The sequence below is a fragment of the Galeopterus variegatus genome, unplaced genomic scaffold, assembly GCF_000696425.1.
Source record: "Galeopterus variegatus unplaced genomic scaffold, G_variegatus-3.0.2 Scaffold1995, whole genome shotgun sequence".
Classification (NCBI taxonomy): Eukaryota; Metazoa; Chordata; class Mammalia; order Dermoptera; family Cynocephalidae; genus Galeopterus; species Galeopterus variegatus.
The window spans coordinates 95897-119283 of record NW_007728106.1 but is presented as its reverse complement, the minus strand read 5'-3'; the positions used below and the strand labels follow the sequence as shown (position 1 = coordinate 119283).

The following is a 23387-nucleotide window of genomic DNA, read 5'->3' as shown; positions in this document are numbered from 1 at the left end:
CAATGTTCTCAACTGGGTATCAGCTCTTTGGAGACAGGCTCATACTTCTTTTATATTCCCAATATGGTGCATAGATAGATACTTGTTTAAGTTCAAAAGGTGAGAGAAAAAGGGAAGGAAGGAAAGGGAAAAAGGAGGAAAAATAAGCCCTACAGAACTTAAATATGTTCAAATTTGACATTATTAACCTAAAATAACACAAAGATAGGATTAGGGTATGCTCAGACTACAAGTTTTGGTTCATTTACTTCATATTGCTACCAGATTAAAATTTTATATATTATTTGACCTCAGAGTAAAAATTCTCATTTTATCAAACTTTTAGAATTAAGCCACTATAGAGAACCAAAGGTAAAGACATTAGTATAACTCTGACAAGATGAAATAATGAGGGACAGCAAAAGGAAATGGCAGTAAGAGGAGAAAAAAAAATTTAAAAGAATTGATCAGTGTGAAAATAGACATTAGAGTAGAATTGAATTTCAACCCTGAAAAAAGGAAGTTAAAAGTTAGAATAATATTAAAATTGCAAGTTTTTTCCTAGGGTATAATAATCCTCATTAAATATCTCTAAAGTACTTTTGTAAAAAGAAGGGAAATCAAGACTCACTCCTTTTGCTTTGGCTGCACCACCAAACAACGCTACATCTCCACCTAGTGACGTGACCGCACAAAGCCGAAATTCCAAGGCCACAAAATACTGAAATCTAAAAACTATGCTTCGTTATCTATATACAAAGCTAATACATCTCCACAAAAGAGCTCCTCAAGGTATAAATAAGATGTCTAAATATTGCTCTTGCATTCACTATAAAACAGGAAAAGAACCTAAACCCACTAACTATTCCTCATGGTATCAGCTCCCCTCGTAGCATGATTATTATAGCATTGTTAAGAAAAAGTGCTATACAAATGTATGTGTGGAAGATTGTGGACTCCAGATAGAAGCAGCCAACTTGAAACTCAAAGACCCAATATAGTTTCTAAAACCATATGTGAATAAGAATTTTTTAAGCACCACCACAAATTATAGTATCAATGCTATAATTAAGAATTACATGATGATCCTTTAAAAACTCAAAACATCACAATGTGGACCCATATACATCAACCAGCCAAAATCATTTTGGGGCATTAATGGTAAAATCTACATTGATGTGCATCTTTATAAATTCCCATAGCACATCATAATGCCTTAGACACAATATACACTTAGTAAAAAGCATTTGTTAAAAGTAACCATCTTCTAGCCTGTGATAAAGTTCTCAACATGCCATCAATTGCATGACGGAAGGTGTTCTTTTTGGTTAGACTGGGAACTAGAGGCTTAGAGTGCTTCCCAAACCTGGCTGTGTGTAGAATTCATTACCAAGTTTTTTTTTTTAAAAAAGTACAGATTATGAAATGAACACCTGGAGATTCTGAGGCAGCAGCTCTGTGTTGAGGCCTGGGAATCCACATTTTTAAAACTTAGAACCTAATTCTGAAGAGAAGCTATATTTGGGGACCACTTTCCTGGAAAGTCAAAGCTGGTTCACACTAATTCTGTCTCTCCCAGTGGGGTACGGGGTGTATGATAGTACATATGAGGGTACTTCAAAAAGTTCGTGGAAAAGTAGAATTGAAAGATAATATGAATCTTTCCATGAACTTTTTTCCCAGAAACTTTCTGGGAAAGTTTCTTTCTAAACCCTCGTATACACTTCTGTTTAAGTAAAATAATTTAACATAAAAATGAAAAAGCTTAAAAAAGTCACCACCATAACAACCAAAATTCAACTACTGGCTTGTAATTTTCCTTTACATCTAGAGTAAAAAGTAAGTTCTACTTACAAGAAGCTTTCTAATAAAACTTTTTTTCAAAAAAGATAATTACCAAATTACTTTTATTTGCAATATATTTGAGTCAGTATTTACCTTTAATCTTTAAAGGGAAATATTAGAAAAATATTATTATTGCCACTGAACATAAGTGATACTTACTGTTTCATGAATATGTTTTCAAAGGTAATAAGGTGTTGATCATAAAGTAATTAACAAAACTGTGGGTGTGGCACATACATATTTCCCCAGGCTAAAATACCCTATACAAAAACTGTAAACACACAGACTAAAAATAAAAAAAGCTAAGCCATAAAGAGTAGGATGAAGATTCACACAACTATCTGAAAAGATACAACCTAGCCATGAATCGGTTTTAAGAAACAGCACACAGAAAATTTTAATAGATCATGGAAGTTATTTTATTAGTTTTATGAGAAGATTTCCCTATTCAAAATATACCATATGGGGCCGGCCCGTGGCTCACTCAGGAGAGTGTGGTGCTGATAACACCAAGGCCACGGGTTCGGATCCTATATAGGGATGGCTGGTTTGCTCACTGGCTGAGCGTGGTGCTGACAACACCAAGCCAAGGGTTAAGATCCCCTTACCGGTCATCTTTAAAAAAAAAAAAAAAAATCACCATACAATTTTGCTATCAAATATTAGCTTCCATCCTAAATACATGCAATCATTTGTTTACAAATATCTGAAAGAGGCTGGACAAGGATGAAATTGAGTGAGTGTTGAAAAAATAAAAATGAAGGTGCCAAGGCCCCTGACATTGAGTCTAACAGAATATAGAAAAACATAAAACTCAAGTTAAGAAGCCATTGCTATAACAAGATAGGGCTGGCCAGTTAGCTCAGCTGGTTAGAGCACAGCCTTGTAACACTAAGGTCGCAGGTTCAGATCCCTGAACTGGCCCACTACCAAAAAGAAAAAAAAAGAGAGACAGACAAGATAAACATAAATGATCACAAAGCATTACTAAGTCATGGAAATGCTGCTCTTCCTTTTTTTTAATTTTTAATAAAAACAATCCCACAGCATTTATTGTCATCTGGTAATAACATAAGGATAATTAAAACAATATGAAAAAGTGTTTTAGAACTATACTCCCTACAAAGGACACCTAAAAAAACAAACTATTGCTGTCTCGACAATTTCTCACTTTGATCATTTCCAGTTGGAGACACTTTGTAGCAGAGTAATAGTATCTCCTTTTAGCACTATCCAACCCAGTTGTTTTCTTGACTTTGTTTTAGAATGAATCTCCTCTGTGTCATCTGATATGAGGTTCATACACTCATCAAAACCAATGGTACAATCCTCTATCAACGTATTCACTTGCTCATAGAGCCACGCCTGAATCTGGGATATATTTTGCAAGTATCTGAAGATGAGATTGATGGTGTACACCATCACCTTCTGCACTTTTTGGCCCTGACCATGGTACGCCATGGTGGAAGCTCACAAAGACCACAATGACCACCATGCTACTTTCTAAAGCAACTTCCAGAATTGATATGCTGCTGTTTAGAAACCCTTCAAAGCAATTCTAATAAGGCATCATCTTTCATACCCCAAACCCATCCCAAGTGGGAACTATCAGGGTTTTCTTAAGCAATAAACCCTTCCCCACCTTCCAAATGACAGTAGAGTGGGGAAAAAGGGGCAGACCATCTAATGTAAGGGCAACCAATCTCCAGGCTGACCAGAATCCTACAATTTGTGGTTGTGGGCAAAAAAAGATGGACCGAGCCAATGAAATTTATCTTTTGGGAATTTGAGATGGAGATGCTCAAGATGAGCAGGCAGGGCAGATGCCAAAAGGGTACACTGAGAGTTGACATGATCTAGGAAGGCCTAGAGTGCCCGACATTCGTCCAAATGAGCTGTGGCTGAGTTAGCCAGTGTACAGACAAAAACGAGTAAATGGAGCAGGCCAAGACTTGGCAACTCCAGTTGCAAAGATACATGGAAAACAGCCTGGTTTTCTGTTTCCCAATTCCTATTTCTACATCTCCAACTGCAAAGTGCTTCCTGTCCTTAGATTACCATGGAACGTACTAGGTTCTTTTAATACATCTGTTTATCTGTTTTTTGAGTTAGCGTGAGTGGGTCTCTGTTACTTGCAACCTGAAGAGCCCAAAGCAAGGAGCACAAGACGTTATTTCTGAAGCAGAATAACACACGCTCTCAGGATGCCATTTGTACACTATTATGCTAAGCAATAATAGCAGATAGGAACAACACAGGCAAGTTGACATAGCTGTGAGAGCTGACTTTTGTATCAAGTATTTAAGTTTGTACCTTTAAAATGATCTTGCCACAGGATTTTCCATTTTATTTCCTGGTTTCTTACAAAGAAAGGAGGGAAAGGGGTCACAATGGAAGGCATCTCCTGACACATAATAGACCTGCTTTACAACACTAATTCTAGCATACACTACCCAGAGTCTATAATTTGCAGATGTGTAAAGGTAGATATTAACATGCTAAATAAGCAGCAAAGAGGCATGCTTCAGGGTTCTATACATTCAAGTAATGTTATGCAAGATGCCCCGACTTTTACACGTTTATACAACTGTCTAGTCAAAAATAAAAATATTGTCCCTGCCCTTTTACATAAAAGTTTTCTGTAGTCTGTCTCAAGAGATCTAAGTATGGGATCAGTGTTAGTCCATTAAGGCTTGTTAAGGCTGTAAAACACACACACACATGCACGCATAGGCACACGCACACAAGGTCATTTGGACTGGACATCTGACTATGCTGAAACCATGTAGGATCTTCACAGCTGAGAACATCATTAGTAGAGCTGTCACTAAAACCCAGAACCTCTTCTTTCTCTACACCAAACTTCTTAAAACAAAAGGAAGGAAAAAATAATAGATATAGAGATGCTGAGTTAGAAGATTAACTGAGAAATCTCAGAGGATAATGGGAGAAGGTAGAAAGCACTGCAAAAACAGCAACTACTCTATGAAGAGGAAGGGTGCAGTTAGACCTCACTCAGAGTAAAAGGAAGCTGACATCTGTTTCTTCCTTTCCTTGGCAACTCTAGGGAGTATTGGAAAGAAGAGCTGGTGAGGCCTGGGCCTCTTGAGACTTTCTGATTGTTCCTGAGGTATTTGGGGATGGAGTTTCCCATGCCTTTTAGCTAAAAGACACAGAAGAATTTTCAGGTCTTTTGACCTTTGGTGTTCTCTGCCCTGTTTGTTCTGACTCAGTCTTATTTTGAGCTAGAAAGAGCTCCTGCTTAGGTATTATGACATCCAGAAAATCAAGAGTAGGACCCATAGGAAATAAAGCAGAAAGCTCACCTTAAATTTGCTTTAGTGTATAGGGAGAATAGAGACCTTCAGGTTTCCTTCTGGATTGTGTAGCCCATTTTTCCATGGTAGGAAAAGTAACTGATTTAAGGTCAACTCCCCACTAAAGAATAAAGATTATATACACATGGCTGGAAAAACCATTTAAATATACAGATTATGAGTGCCACAGATTAGACATAGGAAGGACTCCAATAACACTGACACAGAGGGCAGGATAGAGGCTACTACTGTCAGGTACTGAATTCATCCAGGAAGGTTGTGGGTAATGGGCATTAGTGTTAGAGTTGGAAAAATACACAAATACTATGGATTTCATCAAGACAAAGATTATTCACAATATTTGCAGTTGTATGCCAATGTGTAAATCTGGAGTGAATTCAAATATACAAAACAATGTTCTCACTGGGTTATGAAAAAGTAAATTTTATTCTCTCTTTTCCCACATTTTCTAAATTTTCTTCAATGAGCACTTTTATTATTTTTGTAAGATGGTATCAGTCCTCTTAACTGTCCCAACTGGGAACAGGAGCTGGATGATTAACAAAAATACTGGATAAAACAGAAAACCATAAAATGTGATTACTATTATAAACATTAACTTAAAATGTACATTTGAATATACAATTTATTCTTCTGCCAATCTTCTCATATAAGGCCAAAGCCTTTTCTTTATTTTTTTCTTTTGGACAGGTTAAATTAAGCTTTATTTGTTCTCTCTCATTTTACAATAATCTCTTGTAAATGTCTTTTGTAAACAGCAGTGCATGTATATGGGGTGTGTGATACAAAATTTTAAATCAATTGTTTTTTCCACACAAATTCTGGTTGTAAAGTATCAACATATCATATGAGAGTTCTCCTAATTTAAAACAAAAAAAATCACCTTAAGTTTCCTAATGCTGTGGATCAATTGTGTCCCCCAAAATTCATATATTAGAAGCTTAATCCCCACTGTAACTGTTGAGGGTGGGAAATCCTATTACGGTAATTGAAAGGTGGGGCCTTGAAGAGGTGATTAGATTGCAGGACCATGCAGTAGTGAATGGATTAGTAACGGTGGTCAGGGTCACGGTTCTGAGGGCTTTAAAGGAGAGTACATGAGGAACTCTCTCTCTGCTCTGCCATTTTCTGCTATGTGAGACCTCAGCATTGCTGTAAAGCCACCACCAAAGAAGACCATCACCAGACATGTTCCCTGAACTTTGGACTTCCCAGCCTCTGAAACTGTAAGCAATAAATTTTGTCTTCTTACAAAATACCCAGTTCCAGGTATTTAGTTATAAGCAACAGAAATGGACTAATATACTTATCTAGTTGTACTGGTTCTCAGTTAAAATCTCCCTAAAAATTAGTAAGATTTTATTTGTGAAGAAACAATGAGATGATAAAAATGAGTGTTTTTAATACTTTATCATGAAGAATTCCAAACATATATCAAAGTACAGAGCATGGTATAATGAATCCCCATGTGCCCATCAATAGCCTCAACAATTTTCAACATATGCCCAATCTTTTTCACTCCCCTTTTTCTGTATAATTTTGAAGCAAATCCCACATGTCATTTCATATCATGTGTAAAATATTTTTAAATACCTCTCCAAAGCTAGGATTCCTTTTAAAAAAAGCATAACCACAGTACAAATATCACTCCTAAAAAATTAACATTATTTCTTAGTTTTAAATATCCAGTGTTCAAATTTTCAATTGTCTTATAAAAATCTGAAGTGACTTTTAAAAATATTTTAAAATTTATGCCGGAGATGAAAGTAAAGGCACCAACCTATTATATAATCAATGGCATAAGTGAGAAGCCAAATGACTTATCTGACACCCAAGGACTACTGCTAGAAAACCTGTCTACAGCCTTACTGTGTGCTAGCACTGCTTTAGGGACTCTACATATATTAACTCATTTAACCCCATGATACAGGCAAATTACCAATAGCACCATTTTACAGATGAAGAAACTGAGGCTCAGGGCTGACCAGTTAGCTCAGCTGGTTAGAGCGTGGTGCTGATAACATAAAGGTCCAGGGTTCAATCTCTGCAATGGCCAGCTGCCCCCCACAAAAAGATACTGAGGCCCAGAGAGGTTACATAACATATCCAAGGTCATCCAGCTAGCCCAAATGCCCATCAGCTGATAAATAAATAAAAAGTGTTATATCCATACAATGAAATAGTTTTTGGCCATAAAAAGGAATAAAATACTAATAGATGCTACAGCATGGCTGACCCTTGAAAACATGATGTTAAGTGAAAGAAGCCAGTCACTGAAGACCACATATTGTATGATTTTGTTCATATATGTACAGAATAGGAAAATCTATATAGACACAGAATGTAGATTAGTGGTTGCCTAGGGCTGGCAGGAAGGGTATTAGGGAGTGACTATTAAGGGTACAGGGTTTCTTTTCGGGGCGATGAAAATGTTCTAAAATTGGATTGTGATGATGGCTGCACAACCCTGTGAATATACTAAAAACCAACAAACTATGCACTTTAAATGGGTGAATTTTATGATATGAGAATTATATCTCAATAAAACTGGTTTTTTTAAGTAAATTATCAAATGGCTTAAAATTCATCAAGCCAAGTAATATTTATTGATCATCTACACAGGCACTACACTAGGTTCCATGCAAGTTACAAAACAAGTGTAAGACACAAACCCTGACCTCAAATTGGTTATGGTGCAAGAGAAAAGACACACATGCAATATATTATAATGCACCCTCACTTTCTGAATTTGTGCCTTTTTCTCGCAAGGGTACTCAATTGTTTGACCCAGGTTTTCTGATTCATAAAAGGCATTGGGCTAGGGCCTAATGAAGATACAAGTTATGAGAAGACTGACCCTTACCCCCCTGCCCCTGGAGACCTGCAGAGGTTATGATCAACCACAGGGTTACCTTGTCAGAGAGCAACCCATAAGATTCTTAGGGAACTAAGGCTGGGCCTATTCATCTTATAACTGAAATAATGTGGGTAAATGTTTTCTAACTACACAGAGGCAACTCAACAACTCTAGGCTGAGCTAAGACCAACAGGCCTGGGTCCTCGAACCTTGGTTTAGGAATGCCCCAGGCAAACAAATTGCATAGGTTTTCCTTAGCTATGGCTGCTGAAGAGCAACAAAGATCCTTGATGAAGACCAGGGAGACCTGTGGTCATGAAAGCTGCTGTTTAAATTTGAAGTGCCCAGGTACCAAGGTACTTATGGCTACAGGGCTTGGTGTTACCCTGAGGCCACCAGAACAGTGTCTAGCTCAATGTGCAAAGCACCCATGAAGCTCACATGCCACATAGATTCTAAAACCAGGGTGCACAATAGAAAGATGTTTAACTTTTACAAACATATGAATTCAGCTTCATTTTATAACAAGGGTTTGCATTCTCTGAAACTTTCAGATAATGCTAGCAATCAAAACTTAGAATCTTACTTAAATGTTTATTGTTCGAGACAGAATTACAAGTAAAACCCTAATCAATGAAGTAGAAACCCACATTTTGAGCATTACAAATTCTGCATCTTTTCTTGAACTGCCTAGAAAGAACATTTCATATTTGGATCAAGTGGCCTGGGCCCAGAGTGGCCTGATGAATCAGCACAGAACACAGCAACATGACCCTATGGCCAAGCTGCCTCAAATAAACCACAATCCTATTTGAACTACAATCGAGAACATTCCATTAGTCTCCTTACCTTTCACCACATCAGCCACATTACAGTTGGGATCAATACTTCCTATGTGTTTAGGATGAGCAGGATTAGTGTCATCACCAAACAGAAGTGCTAAGCAAACACAAGAAAGAAGGGAGGAGATTAAAACACAGAAGGCTGGGATGGTCAAACCGAGAAATATAGGGGTTTGTAAGTTTTAAAAGGATCTGTAATTTGTGAGAATCATTTTAACACCCACAGAGACTCAGAGCAATGGAATACCCATAATACTGGCCAATGAAGGAAGAAGGATGTGCTTTAAGACATGTCAGTTGTGGTCAGCAGGTCCTAAAGCAGTGAAATATGCTCTTTCTCCCCAACTCAGTAACGTGGATGAAGAACTTACTTTCATCTGTAGCCAAGTTTACCCACCTTCTCAGTAATACTACATTTATTCTGACATTTGGTAAGTATTTACAACACACAGTCTGTACCATTTGATTTGCTTTTTTGTTGTTGTTGTTGTTGTTAGTTTTTTTAGTTTTATTTTTTGGTAGCTGGCCAGTACGGGGATGCAAATCCTCAACCTTGGTGTTACAAGGCTGCACTCTAACCAACTGAGCTAACCGGCCAGCCCACCCACAGTCTGTACCATTTGGACAGGCCTACAGAGTGTCTTCCCTGGCAGTGTTTCAAATGCCTCCATCACAGAGATTGTTTTTCAATGCTGTGTACACAAACAATATTTGATCATGTATTTTAAAAAACACATTCAGAAAATTTCACAAAACACAAGATTTGCAAAATTCTATTTCTGAATAAAAGCCAAAAGAAGCCCCAAAGAAAAAAAGCAATCTGAATCTAAATGTTTACAGGTGTACTTATTTTTAAATCAAGCAAAAATTGGGTATAACTTAGATTCCACTAAAGGAGAATGCCCAAATAAAAATAGGGGGGATTTTAAATAACAAAAAATGATAAATACAGGCACTAGGCCAATATATAAAGTTCCAAATGATTAAGTGGAAGACAAATAGAGGTATATAAGCTTAATCAACGATCTAAAAACATGTACATATATATATGTATATGCATTATTTAAATCAAAAAGAAACTGGAGTTATCTAAGTAGCTTAGCTGAAAGTATTTAGGTTCTTTTTTCCTGTAAATTTCCTGTAATTTGTCATATATTTTTGTTTTTTAAAGATATGCATTTCAAATAAACCCACATTTAATAGTTGCATAGCATTCACTTATCCTAATCAATCAAATTAGTAAAATAAATATGCTCTGTCCACTTTCTGAATCAGCAAAGAGGATGAATTAGGCTCTAGACATGTGGATGCTCTTTCTTAAGAATTATAAAATCAGTCAGAGACAATGCTGAAAATAAGCAAAAAGTTTTTTGTGTGGAGAGAGTTTTAGTTGGTTTCTTTTTCTATCTGCTTATCACCGTAGAGAGTGGACTAAAATTCTCAGTACGGGATTATGAACTGACAATCTCAATCTGATTTCACTGATCACTGTGAAATAAATGATTGATTGCTCATATTACCAACATGCCAATTCAATGTTCCCAGTATCCATGATTTTAAAACTAAAAAGGAAAACACATAACATCCTGGATAAAATAGAATATACTCTAAGACACATGAATACCCAGCTGACATTAAAATGGGTCCCTCGTCCCCACCAGGAATGTAACAGCAGAGGCTTAAAAGGCAAGCAGTGGTCCTGCCTCTAATATGAGCATCATAAAAGCCTCGCAAGGATTTCTTTTAACCAAGAATACTAATTAATAGCTTTTTAATAGATAGGATTCACTTAGGAAACACAACTAGAAATGAAATTTCTACAGCCAAAAATGCAGGTTAGCAAATTTAAAAGTGAAGCAACAGGAAAATATCTGGGAGAAATCACTCTGTTACCTTTTCAAAACCAGACCAATAAAGTTCAACTTACTGTGCTGGTTAATAAGCATACGGAAAGAGATGCGGTTGGTGTAAAACCGATCCAGAAAATATTGGATGTTACTGCTAATGGAGGGATCAAACCCGAACTTCTCCTTGTACTCAATCACTCCTTGTGCCATGGTAGGAACCACATCATTGTGTCTATTTCTGACTTTAACCAGAACTTGTAGAAAGCTGTGTGGGAGGGAAACAAAACCTGGTCACTCTCCATATCTCCTGGGCTGATGCACAACTTCCCAGCTCCACCCCCAGACTAGTTGCTGGTATTTTTATAGGCAGAGACATTATTCTCATCACGTAATACAAGGAAGTACTCACAAGAAACTAAACTATAGGTATTACCCAAGATTTTGCTTGAAACTTTCTTTCTACATAAACTCTTCCTTCAGAGATGCAAAAAGAAAAAGGTTCTACGTAAAGAAAAAAAATGCTCAAATACCTTTTTTAGAAATCCACTGGCTTTTTGGATAAGTGATTACATATAATACAGGTTCTATAAATGTTTGCTGAATATAGAATTACAGAATATATCAATATTTCTTCTGACAACATGAAGACAATCCCCCCAAATCTCCAAGGATTTATTAATGGAGTCTCAAAGCAATAGCTTCCATGAATAAAGAAATAATGTCAAACTTTTTAAGAGTAAAATATTGAAATAAATTTCTCACAGCAGTAAAATATAGTGATGAAATGTAGCTAGAACAAAGGCAATTAAAATAAACTTATTCAAATGTTCTGTCATATTATTGTAAAGATGCATAGGGGAAAATATATTAAGAAATGGTAACTAAGAATAGAAAGATAAGTCAGTCAAGGAACCAGATAAAAAGTTTGGAACCAGACTCAACAGTGAGTGAGTATGTATGTATCAAAATTTAGCTCATTGAGAAACTGACATTGCAAGTCAGTAGGGAAATAACCAAATAAATAATCAAATTAATTGGGACACCAGGCTAACAATTTAAGTCATATCCCAATTTCAAGCCTTAAGCCAAAAAACAGATTAAAAATGTAAAAGGGTGAAGTCGTAGAAACATAAAAGAAAACCAGGTGAATAAGTATATAGCCTTGGGGTGAGGAAGGCTGTTCTAAGCTTAACACCAAAGGCAGAAACAAACGATAGGAAGAAACAAGTGACATGACTATGTAGAATTTTAGCAATTCTATAAGAACATGCATTATAAATATGCTTACATTTATAAATATTATAAATAAAGTCAAATAACTGGGAAACTGGGAAAAACATATTTGCAAGAGTTATTATCCATAATAAAGGAAAAGAGGAGCACCCTAACAGAAAACGAGGCAAAGGATCCGATATCAATGGAAAATTTACCAAAGAGAAACCCAAATGCCAATAATTTCACCCTCAAAAATAAGAAAAGTAAATTAAAATAATGTGATCCTATTCTCCACTTATCAGATGGGCAAAGAATAACGAGTGTCAGCTAGGCTGTGGGAACTTAACAGATGGATTTCTAGGGCAATTTAACAACATATATCAAAAGCCTGAAGAAAATAATTCTATTTACAGGAACTGATCCTAAGAAAATAACTGGACAAGGTGAGCGGCTATATTTAAAAGCTGTTCTTTACAGTACTGCTTGTAGTAGCAAGAAAACTACAAATCAGTCTAAAATCCAATGACAGGAGGTCAAATTGTATGACCTTTCCCTAGATGGACTGTTTATATGAATATTATGAGACTACCACGGTACTTCAAAAAGTTTATGGAAAAATACAATTAAAAGATAATATGAATCTTTCTATGAATTTTTTGAAGTACGCTCATGTTAACAATGATGTAGATCTAATAATGTAGACACTGTTAGTTTTGTAAAAAATATTTTATGCATATAAAAATACACATGCATAAGAAAAAGTATGAACAGAAGAAAAATGTTAACAGTGGTTGTTCCCTGTTAGTGGAAATTCAGTGTGACTTTCTTTTTACTCATCTGAATAGTCTTATTTTTCTCAATGATGAAATATTTCTGTAACAAATATATACATGCAATGATAATTAAGATGAATAAATCAACTCTGAAATTAAAAGGCCTTAATTATCCACAAGAAATTTTATAATGAACAATTTGTCCTTTACATAATTCTCTTTCCAATGCATTTATAAACTAAATATTACTACAGTAAAACAATTCATTATAGTAGAGAAGTGCCTCCACTTATCTGAAGAGAAGAGACTTACCTCAATGATTCAATTCTCAGAATACCTCCAGGCTCTTCTAAACTCTGTCATGATCAACATGCTTGTCCTCTAAACTACTATCACTTTACTGGAATGACTTCCCCGCTGGTGATCCCATATAACCTCTTGCTGAACAGAAAAGGCTGCTACCATGATACTCACCTTTCACTCCTTCCTTCATGAAGAACATCAGGCTTCTCAAATTCCAACTATCCTAACTATCCACGTGAACCCGGGCAAGTTAGCAAAACCCACTGAGTGAGAGCTATTAGCACAATGATCTGGCACCTACTGGATTCAGCGCTGGCAGTTTACAAAGCAGGCTCATGTCCATAAATTGCATCTAACTAATAACTTACCTGTTCCAGAAACTGAAACAGGATTCCAGGAAAAACACGGCAGAAATTTAATATCGTGTACTTCCACAAATCTATGTCTTAAATTTGGAGCTAGAGAGGTCAGTCATAATTTTTACGATTTCAGCCAAAGAAACTTTTACCAGCTAATAACTTGAAAAGACAAAGCTCCTGGTTTTAGATTCATTTACTATCGATACCTTTAATGACGATAGTGGCTTATATCAAGGAAAACACTGCATCTGGGGCTCTAACCTAATGCTTCCCTTTCCACGTTCCACAGAACTGTTAGATAAAACACTTAGCAAAGTATAAAACAGGCCAAGGCTTTTTTTTTTTTTTAAATCTCCTTTATATTTTAATTTACAACTAAACTTGAGCTAGCTACTCATAGCTCAAACTGGCAACCCTGGCAGTATGGCACATTGTAAAAAACAGTGTGCTAGGGAAAAGGCAACATGACTTATAAATCCAGCTCTGCTACAACTGTTATAATCTTGGGCAAGTCACTTCATATCTCTGACCTCAGCTTCCTTCTCTGTAAATTCAGAGGACTGGGTTAAATACCTCCTAAGGTAGCTTGGATAACATGGTATTTCCCTAGTTCTTTTTATGGAGCACGTATATGTCAGGTGTTCAGTATCACAAATACATGACTAGGTTATACCTAGAAAGAAATTCCTCAGCACAACAGGCCTGCCATATGCATTCATTCATGTATACGTGAAACAGGAGGAAATCAATGTGAAGGGGAAACTTAATTTCTCTTGGGGGAAAAAACCACACTCACAGCTAGGGTTAGTGTTTCTTGGCTAAATAAAAATAAAAAATAGAAATATTTTCCATTAGCCTGAGAATTTAGCAGTCTTTGTGCATAAAAGCAGCAACAGAATTCAGGTTGTTATATAAAAAGCACACTTTTTTATGCTTCTCCAAAATAAAACCATTACAGTTTTTCTGAGCTCAAATGTAATATTACATTCACAATTAAAAAAAAAAAATGTAAAGGATTGAGTAGACAAATTCATGTACATACAGAGCCCACTGCATTCTTAAAACTACCACTAGATGGAACATTTACTGCAATATTTATAGTGAGCGCCCAGTTCACCTTGAGTAAGTGTTTTAGAATTAGGTCATGAAGATAATTTGAAGTGTCATTATTCCTTCTGTATTATGTTAAATTCTTAACTCAAATTTTAAAAGATGCAATGTCGAGTCATTACCCATTAAGAAAACAATGCTTTTGTCCCAATTATACTTCTTGGGTGTTAATAACATGAGTTTGATTTACCCAAACATTTTTTACCTTGATATTTTTACTTTCAGGTAAATGATACCATACTTACTTATCCAACACCTTTGGATCCTCAGGGCTCTTATTTTCATATTCTAGAAGTTCAACGAAACTCTGCATATACCTAAAAAAGAAGAGGTACTGTGTTAGGGGCTTACCCAAGATCCATTCCTCCTTTTCCTCTTCCTAAGAGCACTCCAAATTTTTACTCCGGTCTCCATCCCATCCCTCCACGCAGCTCAAGTGTTCCAGGGGAAGCTGATGCCTCCAAAGCTCCTGGGTAGCCCCATTTTTCTCTGGGTAATCCTATTTCTCTTGTCACTAATTATTAATAAATCCACTAGTCCAGGTCTAAGTCTATCACTGCATGCGTTCCCCACAAACACAGCGATTGGCTGAGGAATGGGCATACTGCCTCAATTCAGGCCGGTAAAAATAAGAGAGAAGACTTGCTGGAGGACTCTGGGAGAGAAATCAACTTGCTCTGCTTTTGTACAGTATGCTGTATGGATGTGAAGCCTGGAAATGCTACAGCTATTGTGCCACCGGGAGGGAATCCAGCCTGCAACTGAAGGCTTCACAGCCTCATGAATCTCTGAATCAAACCAAGACCAAAAGCTCATCCTATGGCTGGACCTTCCAGTTATACAGGCTAGGTTCAGTTGCATTTCATGTTACTTACAAACAAACATCCTAACTGATACACCAAGCCTACAGTTTTATTACCAAAAAAGTATATATAAATTTGAAGAAGCACATGTGTGCTTTAAGAAGCACTGAAGTGCATGCCAAGAACTTAGAAACTAGAAGTAAAGCTCCTTCTCAGTTAAATTAATTTCATCAGCACATAATGGAGAAGGAATGCCTTGTAGGCCCTCAGAAACAGCTTCTGGATTAAGAAGAACTATGTATCTCATCAAGGCCAATATAAGAAATAACGTGTCTAACATTTAGATCTGGAGAACACGGGGAAAAAAAATGGGATTCAGAGAGGCACATTAGTGTAGCAGCTACATCCGGCCAGGACCTGCCTGGTCTGATGGGGATTCAGATACTCCAATTAGAGGGATGTGATCTCTGCTTTGGGTCTTAAGTCCTGAAAGAATTATCCCCTTATTCTAATTATTTCTAACAATTAATTACCACTAATCCTATTTTCCAGCTTTGGGCAGAGGATGAGGACACTCCCCAGTAACTACAAATGACTGCTACACATGTAAATACATAAATAGAAATGTCATTTGATTCGTTAGCCTCACATGAACTTTGTGACAATGCATCTGATACTAAAGTATGTTCATCTCTGGCTATATTTTTAAAAAGTCTCTGGGCACATAAAGCTATGGATTAGACATTGTTAAAGTCATCAGGTCAAAATACCCTGAGAGGTCAAAGTCAGCCAGCCCCGGTGATGCCCTCTGCCCTGCCACACACAAGTGGCCTTCGGCAGGCATCCCATCCTTTCTGAAAGGGATAGTCCTTTAAAGAGCAAAGCCATAAATGGAGAGGAGTCAAAGATTATGCTGAGGCTCCTACCTGAAAGCCAAGGGAGCAAGGAGAACACACTGTGACTAGGGAATGGTGGTGGGGTTTGCAGTCCATTCATTATACACAAGAGTAGCTTTGAAAATGAAAAGGAAATGATGACAAAACACAGTGCACGACCCTGAACTGAGTTCCTAAATCAGGAGGGGTCGCTGCTAAAAAAAGAGCACTATTAGGAAAGTTAGTGAAATGAGAACAAGTTCTACACAGTAGAAAATATTACTGTATCAGTGTTAAATTTCCCAAATATGATGTTCATACTGTGGTTTTCTAAGAGTTGTTCCAAGGAGATACATGCTAAAGTATTTAGGGGCAAAGGGGCCATGATGTCTACCTTAACTCAAATGGTTCAGGAAAGAAAATAACGTGTGTGCATTATGTATGTGTGTGTACCATATGTATACACACATATACAAAATACATACATATACACACACGTGTATACTCATATACATATATATGTGAGAGAGAGAGAGAGAGAGAGAGAGAATATCAATGACAATGACAGAACAAACGTGGCCAAAAGTTAACAATTAGTGAATATGGATGAAGGTATCTGGGAATTCTTTCTACCAGTCTTGTAACCCTTCAAAATAGAATGTAAAAGAAACAAAAAGGAAGAAATGGCATGCATGTATTTGAAACAAACATGGAGGAGGCAAGGTGAAGAGACAAAAAAAGAGTGGACATGGCAATTTGTTTGAGTCTATACTTAGCCAGTGTGGTGTAATACAAAAAATACATTTGATGTTGGAGCCTGGTTCCTGGCACAGAGCTCCTAAGAACCTTAGAATTTTCAGAGTGATAGGAGTGTCTTTTGTTATTCTTAAGAAGCCCCTTTTGATCACACCTGAGTTTATGCTAATATGGTGACTTGTAGTGGGTCCCCTGGATGGCATCAGGATGGAGCTGGTCACCAGAACGACCAAGTGTTTGGAGAGCTGGAACTTTCAGGCCCACCCACAACCTCTGGGGAGAGCAGGGAGCTGGAGCTGGACATTGAGCTCTATAAAAACTGAACAACAAGATTCAGAGAGCTTCTGGGTTGGTGAACACATGGAGGTGCCAGGATGGTGGTATACTCACAGAGGGCATGGAAGCTGGAAGCCCCACATCCCCCCATACCACACCCTCCCCATACCTTGCCCTATGCAACTCTCCCATCTGACTCTTTCTGAGTTGTATCCTTTATGATACGGCTGTAATCCTAAATAAAGTACCTTCCTGAGTTCTGTGAGCTGTTCTAGAAAATTATCAAGCCTGAGAAGAGGGTCGTGGAAACCAAATTTACAGGCAGTCAGTCCCACAAGACTGCCCCCCACTTCAGGCACTAACTGCACAGGCAACCCAGGACTTGTGATTAGCATCTGAAGTGGGGGTCAGTCGTGTGGGACTGAGTCCTAAAGCTGTGGGGTATGCACTAACTAACTTCTTGTAGTTAGTTTGTTCAACACCCAATTGATGTCTGAAAAATCACAGAGCTGGCTGTTGGTGCTGGAAAACACTGCAACGACTGCAATTCACTTCAAAGCCTCTGAAGTAACTTTTACAAAAACAATCGTAATTGTTCGAATGTCACCACCACCAGAATCAGAGGACTGATCTTGCCTTCCTAGAATCCCCACCACAGAGGGCCCCAAGCTTCCTGTTGGAACATCTCTAATGATAGTCTTAGAGCAATAAATAAGTCTTGTGCAAATAAGTACTTGCTGCTTCTTCTGAAACAAGCTATGAACCTAGAGGATAATGCAACTGACTTTGATATCAAAGCCATGGTTACTTTCTCTCTGATCTCTCCTGCGTTCCAAAGACCCTGCGCTTCACACAGTGAGGAACTGCTGCTTCTCTGGGAAAGGAGCTGGACTCTGTACCTCTAAGACCACCCAATATAGTATTTCTCAGACAATTCATCTTTAGCCTTCAGAATTTATTATAATTAATACTATTCAGGAATGACGGTTGAACGTCCATTCTCTTTCGGTAGCCTCGCCTCCACTAGCCCGCTACATGTAAGCTCTCCCTGTCACCCGTACCTGTCAGTTCCATGCACCCCTAAAGGGGCAGTGTAAAACCGCAGCCCACAGCTCTCCCCTCCCGTGCTCCCACAGCACTGTGCTCACTTGAGAGCGCTTACGGCATCTGGCCTCCTGAATTCCTCCAGCTTTCTCCACAGTGACTTCTACCTTGCTTTTATGACACGGTAGACCTGCAAACGTTTCTTGAATATATACAAATCCCTTTCTAAAAACACACCACCTGCTGTTACATCCTACCAGTCACTGATCTCACCCTGCTTACCTAGTGGGTAGTTCTACCACAAATTCAACTTCCTCAACTACATAACATATGCTTTAAGCATCAGAGTTACAAGTGATTTCACTTTAAGTTATCCTGTACTCTCTTAAGATTGTTCATACTTTTCATAGGGCAGATGAAGCACAGTAGGGAGCTGATGTTTTTCCAATCTGAGATTCCCTTCAAATGACTTCCTTGGTTCTACAAGAAGTACTGCCTTCAAGGAACTTCTTCAAAAGGAAAACAAAAGGAGCAAGGCTGACACTTGATAAAAGTGGCACACCTCCTATCCCACTGCAACAAAAATTCCTCTATGTTGTTCTCTGCTTTCCTATTTTTTTCCAATAAGCAATCACATGTATGAGCAGAAAAATAAAATTTGAAACGTCAGGAAAGTCTCTAATACAGTTTACAAGCATTTTCATTAAAACAATTTTAAAATTGAACAGTTCAAAACAAAAAATTTAATTGCATGGAAAACTCAGCTATCCCTAATGATTCATTCCCAGACAGGCAGTATGTGCACTTTTATAGAGAATGGTTCCAGTGCCAAATATTCAGAGCATTGTGGGAAGATCCATTTTAAGCCACATTATTTACTTACCAGCTCTGAACCAATCCCACTGAAGGGCGGTTAAGTAAATTATCCGGCAGAAGATTAACTTCTCTCATTGTGTTAGCCAGTCGCACAGGAAGTTCCTTTCGGAGAAACATATATGAAGTTTTCTCACATGCATTGTCTCTCCCTATTAAGAGACAAAAAACGTTCTGTGATTTCACAATCTAACAGAAGGAGAAATGAAGTGCTCTTGTGGTAGCACAGTTACTTACTACTGGTTGGGAAGAGAAAATTAAATAATCCTGCAGTCTCCAGTTAAATTTTTACCCTCTGAAATAGCAAGTTTAAGAAAATAACCTAATTAGAAGAGAAAATGAACATTTATTCCAAGAGGCAACCTTGAAAGCCATTTTTTTCTTAACATAAATATGTTCCTAGTGTTACCAGCAGCAATATAAAAGTGACCTGGGATATAATCTGAATTTGTTTTCACATAAACACTGTGGGAAAAGTACCAAGTACAAAAGTAGCAAAACATGTAAATCCACTCCTGTTCATAGGGGTTTCTAGGAGGAAACAGGTCCACTCATTCCACAAATATTGGTCTCCCATGTGCCAACTTTTTTCCAAGATTTTCTTCAAATGTGTTTCTTCAGGGACCAGAGTTCTGGAACTCTGGAAAGCAGCCACAAACTCCAGAGGCTCTGTGATTCCAGAGGAGGGGCTCTGACCTTGACACAGGGCTTGTATGTGCCAGAGAAACCAACTCAGGGGTGCGTTCAGAGGCTGACTGATCTACTATGGCACATCTGAGAGGGTAAGGCACAGTGCTGACTATAAAGAAGGAGGTTAGGAAGTTTTCTGGAGGTTGCTCTGAGCTGGTTGTGTACAAAACTTACATAAACAGGATACAAGGAGAAAAAAGGTAGCTGGCTCCCTGGAAGAGGAAACCCAAGCTCCTTCCCTTCCTGCCACATAGCCAGAGTAGCTCTAGGATTGGTCTTGCCTGTAACCCCCAGCCATGCTGTAAACTTGATGATGGTTGGGGGATGCCCTATAATAAAAAGGACATGAGCTTTGGGGACAGAAATTTCCTCTAGGCCCGGCTCCTCCATTTTGGAGTCATGAAACTTGTGATAAGCTTCACTTCTCTGAGTCTGAGCTGCCTTCATCTGTAAAATGGGGATGAAACTTTAGCTTTCTTTCTTTATTTTTTTTTTCCTTTTTGTCTTTTTTCGTGACCGGCAACGGATCGCAACCCTCAGTGTCGCACCCATACCGGACCGGGACGGCAACGGGATCGCAACCCTCGGTGTTGCCCCCGCACCTCGCTCAGCCAGTGAGCGGCCGGTCTGTATGTGGGATCCGAACCCTCGGTGGGAGCGCCGGCGCACTCCCAAGCGGCGCACTATAGCAGTGCGCCACCGGGCCAGCCCTTAGCTTTCGTAAAGATTAAATGAGCGAACGTGTATGGAGCCTGACACAGAGCAAGTACTCAATAAACGCTGGTCCTCCTCTTGCTCTCCGTGATACTTATGGGTCCATCCCCCTCCCTCACACCTCCCTGACGCGCCACATTCCCTGCAGGCTGTTCTGAAATGGGCAACACCAGGGTCAGGGCCAGAGAGGGGGAAGCAGAGCTCATCCCACAATTTTCTCCTCCAAGTTCTCCTTATACTTCCACATGTGATGAAGGAAACAAATTAGAGTTTAGAAGTAAACCTGATTTTCTAACACTTCCAGTCACATTCTGGTTTATTCCTTTCTTTCCCTACCAAAGAAAACTTGAAATAAAAGAACTCCCTCCTGAAAATCATCTGCAGAACATTTCTTCCCCACTGACCCCTGACCCCGTTCTCCATTTTCAAAAAAAGTTAAAATATTAAGGTCTTAAACAATCCATTCCTCATTTCCCTCATTCTAAGTGCCTTGGACCCCCTGTGGATACTAAAGTCCATGGATGCTCAAGTTCCTGATATAAAATAGCATAATATTTGCACATAACCTATGCACATCCTCCTGTATACTTTAAATCATCTCTAGTTACTTATAATACCTAATACAATATAAATGCTGTATAAATAGTTAGTCTGTATTTTTTAATTTGTATTATTTTTTATTGTATTGTTATTACTTTCTATACACAGTTGGTTGAATCGCTGATGCAGAACCCATGGATACAAAGGGCCAAATGTATATCAAAGGCCTTTGGTAAATCTTTAATCGATGATTCTGTGTTCACTTTTCCCCTTAGCACGTTCACTGTGATAAGTACATTAATCTCCAAATACCCACTCCAAATAAGGGGGAATGGTTGTAATGCCCCAGCAATGACCTGCCAACATCTACTCCATACACATTCATTTGGCCTTAGACGATTAACATTTAAAATGATTCTGGTTGTTTTGCTTCAAATAATATATATCATTCCTAAAAAGTTCTGTATAAAGATAATTTTAATTTTAAATGCACTAAAAGTGCTATTTATCATACTGAATCTCATTATAAAGTGAAGGACTTACTATCTAAGTTAAAATATAAATTCAGATTTTCACATATCAGGAGAAATACTTTGCATCCTGGCTAAACAGAAAGAAAAATTTTTTAAAGAAATTTTTTCACTGTGGGATGACAAAGACTGTCTCCTTGACCAAACTTGAGTCCAGCTCCTCTGAGTCCTCTTATTGACTAAGCCCTGACCCTGGACTTGACTCCATTTTGACCTGCTTAGTCCAGTTTTAGCAAAAATCCTGCTGAGTCATTTTAGTGGAAACCCCCTACCCTTGTTATCTGATCACCCTCAATATCTGATTGAATTCCTCCTCCACTACCCTCTGATACTTATCACACTGGACTGCCTTTCAGTATCTGATCAAATTCCTCCTCCACTACCCTTCTGATATCTTATCACCCTGACCTGCCTTTCAACAAGACTCCAGTTGAGTTTCTCTAGCAAGAATCCCTCTGGCCTTGATGTTTCCTCTTAGTAATTTTCCACCCACTGAACCCCACCCTGCTCCTTGGCTATCAATCTCCACTGCCCTTGTTGTATTCAGAGGTGAGGCCAATCTCTCCCCTACTGCAAGACGCCCATTGCAGTGGTCCCTCTTGAATAAAGTCTTCCTTACCATCCTTAAAAAGTATCATGAGTAATTTTTTCTCTAACAGGAAGAAGGAAGTTCTAGGATAGGGAAGAAGTGTAAGAACCCTGTGATGCTGAATTGGAACTGGGAGTATTAGTATGAACTCATGATTTAAAAAAATTATCTTAGTTTTTTGGGGTAGTGAAAGTTTACATGCTTCAATTTCCAAGTCCACAGCCTATCAGGAGCAGCAGATTGGAAACGTGGAGAAGGGTGAAGAGGGATGGCCCTGAGTGGTGACAGCTGGCCAGCAGGCGCGACACGGTCAGTGTCGGGTCCACGTCTCTTCTCTGAAACCCATGGGGCCAGACGGTTTCAGAATTTAAAGGTTTTCCACTTTTAGGAAGGTAAAAAGGAGTATATACCATACATTGTGTAATATGGAATATTATAGAGACATAGCTGCAGTGAAATATACGAACATTTACAACAGGTAGGATAAAGACTATCATCTCAAGCTAGTTCAGGTTTTACCACGAAATAAGTTTTGGCTCCAAAAGTATGAAAAAGAAACTCAACTTTTAGAGCTTTTTGGACTTCAGAATTCAGATAAAGAACTGTAGTCATGGAGGACAGTAATGAAATCAGGTGCTGGAGTGGGACTTGGGGTTGAACCTTGACTGGAGCACTCACGAGCTTCACGAGCACAGGCACGTTTCTTTACACTTCTAAACCTCAGTGTAACCATCTATACAATAAGAACGGTACCTACTTCAGAGAGGTTTGGTGAGGATTAAAACGTGCTTAACGTTTGACATTAACACATTATTAGAGCTTAGAAAAGGGGGCTCATTAAATAGTAACCACTAATGATGCCGATAATGATCAAGCAGAACAGCCCGAGGCTGGGATGCAAGATCAAATAGTTTGATACTTGGACAGCGCTGAGAGTCTGGCTGTATTTTGCAGTCCCCTGGGTTCACCTTATGATTCTGCATAATTAAAAAAGGCTGAAAGTATGCTCAGTGTCCCTACTATTCAGTATTTTATAATAAAAGGCCTTGATGCTTACATTGGTCAACTCTGCATTATCTGGAAAACTTAACCACCATGCATGGTCTAAGGTAACCAAATTTCAGAAAACATTTTATTTTAGCTTCCTTGGATTATCATTAGCCTGTTATAAACTCGTGTGGAAAGAAACTATCTGTCTCTAACACCCCCCCCCCCCCCCCCCCCCCCCC

General features: G+C 38.3%; 1 protein-coding gene across 2 annotated transcripts in view; it reads right to left on the bottom strand.

The window, feature by feature from the left end:
- Positions 1 to 19242, bottom strand: part of PDK3 (pyruvate dehydrogenase kinase, isozyme 3) — a 39406-nt gene extending 20164 nt beyond the window's left edge. Inside the window, exons 1-4 of one of the 2 annotated variants that reach the window (XM_008579958.1) lie at positions 19106 to 19242; positions 14714 to 14785; positions 10789 to 10973; positions 8869 to 8958 (exon numbers count right to left, since the gene is read on the bottom strand). In XM_008579958.1, the coding sequence (XP_008578180.1) occupies positions 8869 to 8958; positions 10789 to 10973; positions 14714 to 14785; positions 19106 to 19215 (457 nt within the window). In that variant the 5' untranslated portion in view covers positions 19216 to 19242. The remainder of the gene's footprint in view (positions 1 to 8868; positions 8959 to 10788; positions 10974 to 14713; positions 14786 to 19105) is intronic. The other variant, XM_008579959.1, reaches the window with a different exon arrangement.
- Positions 19243 to 23387: the final 4145 nt, after the last annotated feature.